Below are 2,912 nucleotides of genomic sequence, written 5' to 3'. Positions count from 1 at the left end.
TTCACTCTAATAATCTAAAAATAAAAACGACTATAAATTACTAAGCACTGGCGATTTTTAAAGGGTTGATCTAAAACTAGGTCCATTTAAGTACTTCAGAATATATAAACATCCATATCTTACGAAGAATGAAGTATAGTTTATAGATAATAAAAAAAATTATAAATTTGTGACCCGGTCAATAAAATTTAAATTTCTGAATTTAGCAGTAGCGTGACTTATGTACATGATACAGGTTGCATTTCCTTTGTTGGAAGATGTGAAACTTAACAGGAGATACAACAGTTACTATTTAGGGAAAGCATGACAGTGATAAATATTATTGTATCTTCCTCCTTTTGCAAACCTAAGGGGTATTAGTATTACTTGGAGGTAATAGAGTTGGGCAGAGATGATTACCGTTGTCAACCAAGGACAGTAGACACTTGCCAAAGCAAGATATTATTATTGTGTAAATGGCAACTTCAATTCGTTATATGAACAATTTGACATTGAGTGGCTACCATTGGATGCTTGACATTGAGTGTGTTTTTAAAGGCAGGATAAAGAGATTAATATTGTCTAAGTGTTCATACCATGACAATCATGCACTTGATTTCTTTTGAATATTGTATTTAGTTTGATTAGACTAAAGCTAAGCATCCAATGTGCTGGTAAATGATAACTTGTTTAGACAAGTTTACTTTTAAGCATTTTTAATAGTAAATGTTAACTACAATTGATTTTTCAATTTTAGTTCCTTAAACCATACTGGTTTTCTTTTAAGCTACTCTGTTCTAGCTTCCTGCACTCCTTTGTTTTTGCTCCCCCTGCTCTTTGTTTTCTTTTTACACTTTAACCAAGGAACAATTATGGTTGGTCTATTTGACATTCCTTGCTTGGGAAAAGTTGTTGATAGACTATCCGATGGCATGGTTGATTTGTTGTTTCGTGGCTTCAATTATATGTTTTGTTACAAAGATCATGTTAACGTTCTCAATTCTGAAATTGAGAAAGTTAAGATTGAGGAGGTCAGGGTTTCCAGGAAAGCTGTTGCAGCGACAGCTATGGTAAAATAATCTATGATCATGTTATCAAGTGGCAAAAAGTTGTGGAACAATTCCAGGAGAGTGCCAAAGAGTTTGAAGAAAGATGTAAAAACAGATCTTCGTGGTGGTGCATCCACTATCTGCCAATTCCTAAACCAGTCTCCCGTTTTCGACTGGGCAGGGAGGCAGTACACATGGCCGAGAGGGCAACTGAACTTTCTGATTCCGCAAAGGATCTCCTCGCTAATGATATTGCATATCTTCCCCCACTTGAAAATGTACCCAAAACTGATACTGCATTTCAAGATTTTGATTCTAGAAAAGATGCTTTTGAGAAGCTGTGGGAAGGATTAGCAAGTGTTTGTGGTCCTCAAATCCTTGGCATCTATGGTATGCCAGGAGTTGGTAAAACTCGAATGATGGAACAAATTTGGCAAGAAGCCATGGAGAAAAAGATCTTTGACAAGGTAGCACGAGCAGATGTGGGCAGTGAAGAATTGGATGTGATAGAATTACAAAATCAGATTGCTGGCCATTTAAATTGCCATTTTCAGTCGCAAAATAATAAGATGCAGAGAGCTAATCAACTGAAATATAGTTTAAAGAATGGGGGAAAGATCCTCATTATATTATACGATGTATGGAGTTATGTTCCTGTTGTCGATATTATTGGAACTTCATTTGCTGATGATAGTTGTTCCAACAGTTCAAAGATCCTCTTGACATCACGAGAGAAATATGTATGCCTGGATAACAATTGTAAGCATCCAGTCGAGATCACAACCCTGACAACTGTTGAAGCATGGGATTTATTCAAGTACACAGTACAATTGACTCTCTGCAGGATGAATCTCTGATACAGGAAGTGTGTAATAAATGTGCTGGCTTACCACTCCTGATTAATGCAGTTGGTAAAGCACTGAAATGCAGACCTCACAATTCATGGAAGGATGGGCTTTACCAACTTGAGAAGGGAAAAGTTGAGAAAGTTGCTGGAATAGATCCCCATGTATATGCTTGTGTTAAATTGAGTATGGACAAGTTACCTGAGGATGCAAAGTCGTGTCTTTTTTTGTGTTCCCTGTATCCTGAAGATGCTGTCATTCCTATCAACGAACTGATCCAATTGGCAACAGGCACACGGCTTATACCTGACGGGGAATCTAGAGTATGGGCTGTGGTTGATATTCTTAGATCATCTTCTTTGTTGCTCGACTGTTGGAAAGCTCATACAAATAAACTGCATGACCTAATCAGAGATGTAGCTAGATCCATAGCAGTCAGGGACCCGAAGTATGCATTTTTAACTGTAAGATGTGGCACGCGGTTGCCAGAAAATGCTGACTATTGCACTCGGAAATTATTATATTTGTAGTTTGAGAAGCATGATATATGTTTCCCTGATGATCTGATGTTCCCACACCTGCATAGCTTGTGGCTACAATGCAACCGACATATACATCAAATCTCAGGGGCCTCCTTGGGTATGGTTGGGAGTCTGAGATTCTTATGGATCCAAGGTACTGATAATGTTTATCATTTGAAGCTGAATTTGTCTCTACAACCCTTGGGTAAACTCACAACGCTCATTTTGGACAATTGCAACATTTCCCACACAAATATTAGTTTTTTTCCTGAAAATCTGGAAACTCTTTGCATGTGGAATTGTGAGCTCCCGGTGCCGCTAGGTTTACCAAACTTGAAATATCTCAGAAAGCTAGAGATCCAGGGGTGGAGTTGCTATAACATGCAGATGGTGCCAAATACCATATCCAGTTTGCCCAATCTGGAAGAATTGCATGTACCAGACGGATGTAAAATTCTAGATGATGGATCTGAAATAAGTTCAGCACCGATCTTGGGGGAGATAAGTAAATTGACAAG

At 38.0% G+C, this 2,912-nt stretch overlaps 1 protein-coding gene across 1 annotated transcript; it reads left to right on the top strand.

The window, feature by feature from the left end:
- Window positions 1-851: 851 nt before the first annotated feature.
- Window positions 852-2,403, top strand: LOC141718620 (disease resistance protein At4g27190-like). The gene is made up of 3 exons (XM_074521000.1): window positions 852-1,049; window positions 1,106-1,768; window positions 1,873-2,403. Exons 1-3 carry the CDS (start codon window positions 852-854, stop codon window positions 2,401-2,403), a joined length of 1,392 nt encoding a protein of 463 aa, XP_074377101.1.
- Window positions 2,404-2,912: the final 509 nt, after the last annotated feature.

The sequence above is a fragment of the Apium graveolens genome, chromosome 4, assembly GCF_009905375.1.
Source record: "Apium graveolens cultivar Ventura chromosome 4, ASM990537v1, whole genome shotgun sequence".
Lineage (NCBI taxonomy): Eukaryota > Viridiplantae > Streptophyta > Magnoliopsida > Apiales > Apiaceae > Apium > Apium graveolens.
Note: the sequence above shows the minus strand (reverse complement) of the source record. Positions and strands in the feature narration are given on the sequence as shown.

What these genes read in the sequence shown, in the direction of transcription:
- LOC141718620 (XM_074521000.1), top strand. Translation starts at nt 852, where the DNA reads ATGGTTGGTCTATTTGACATTCCTTGCTTGGGAAAAGTTGTTGATAGA. An exon ending in CTGTTGCAGCGACAGCTATG is followed by an intron (nt 1,050 to 1,105) that starts GTAAAATAATCT and finishes GAACAATTCCAG; the next exon opens with GAGAGTGCCAAAGAGTTTGA. An exon ending in TGACATCACGAGAGAAATAT is followed by an intron (nt 1,769 to 1,872) that starts GTATGCCTGGAT and finishes GACTCTCTGCAG; the next exon opens with GATGAATCTCTGATACAGGA.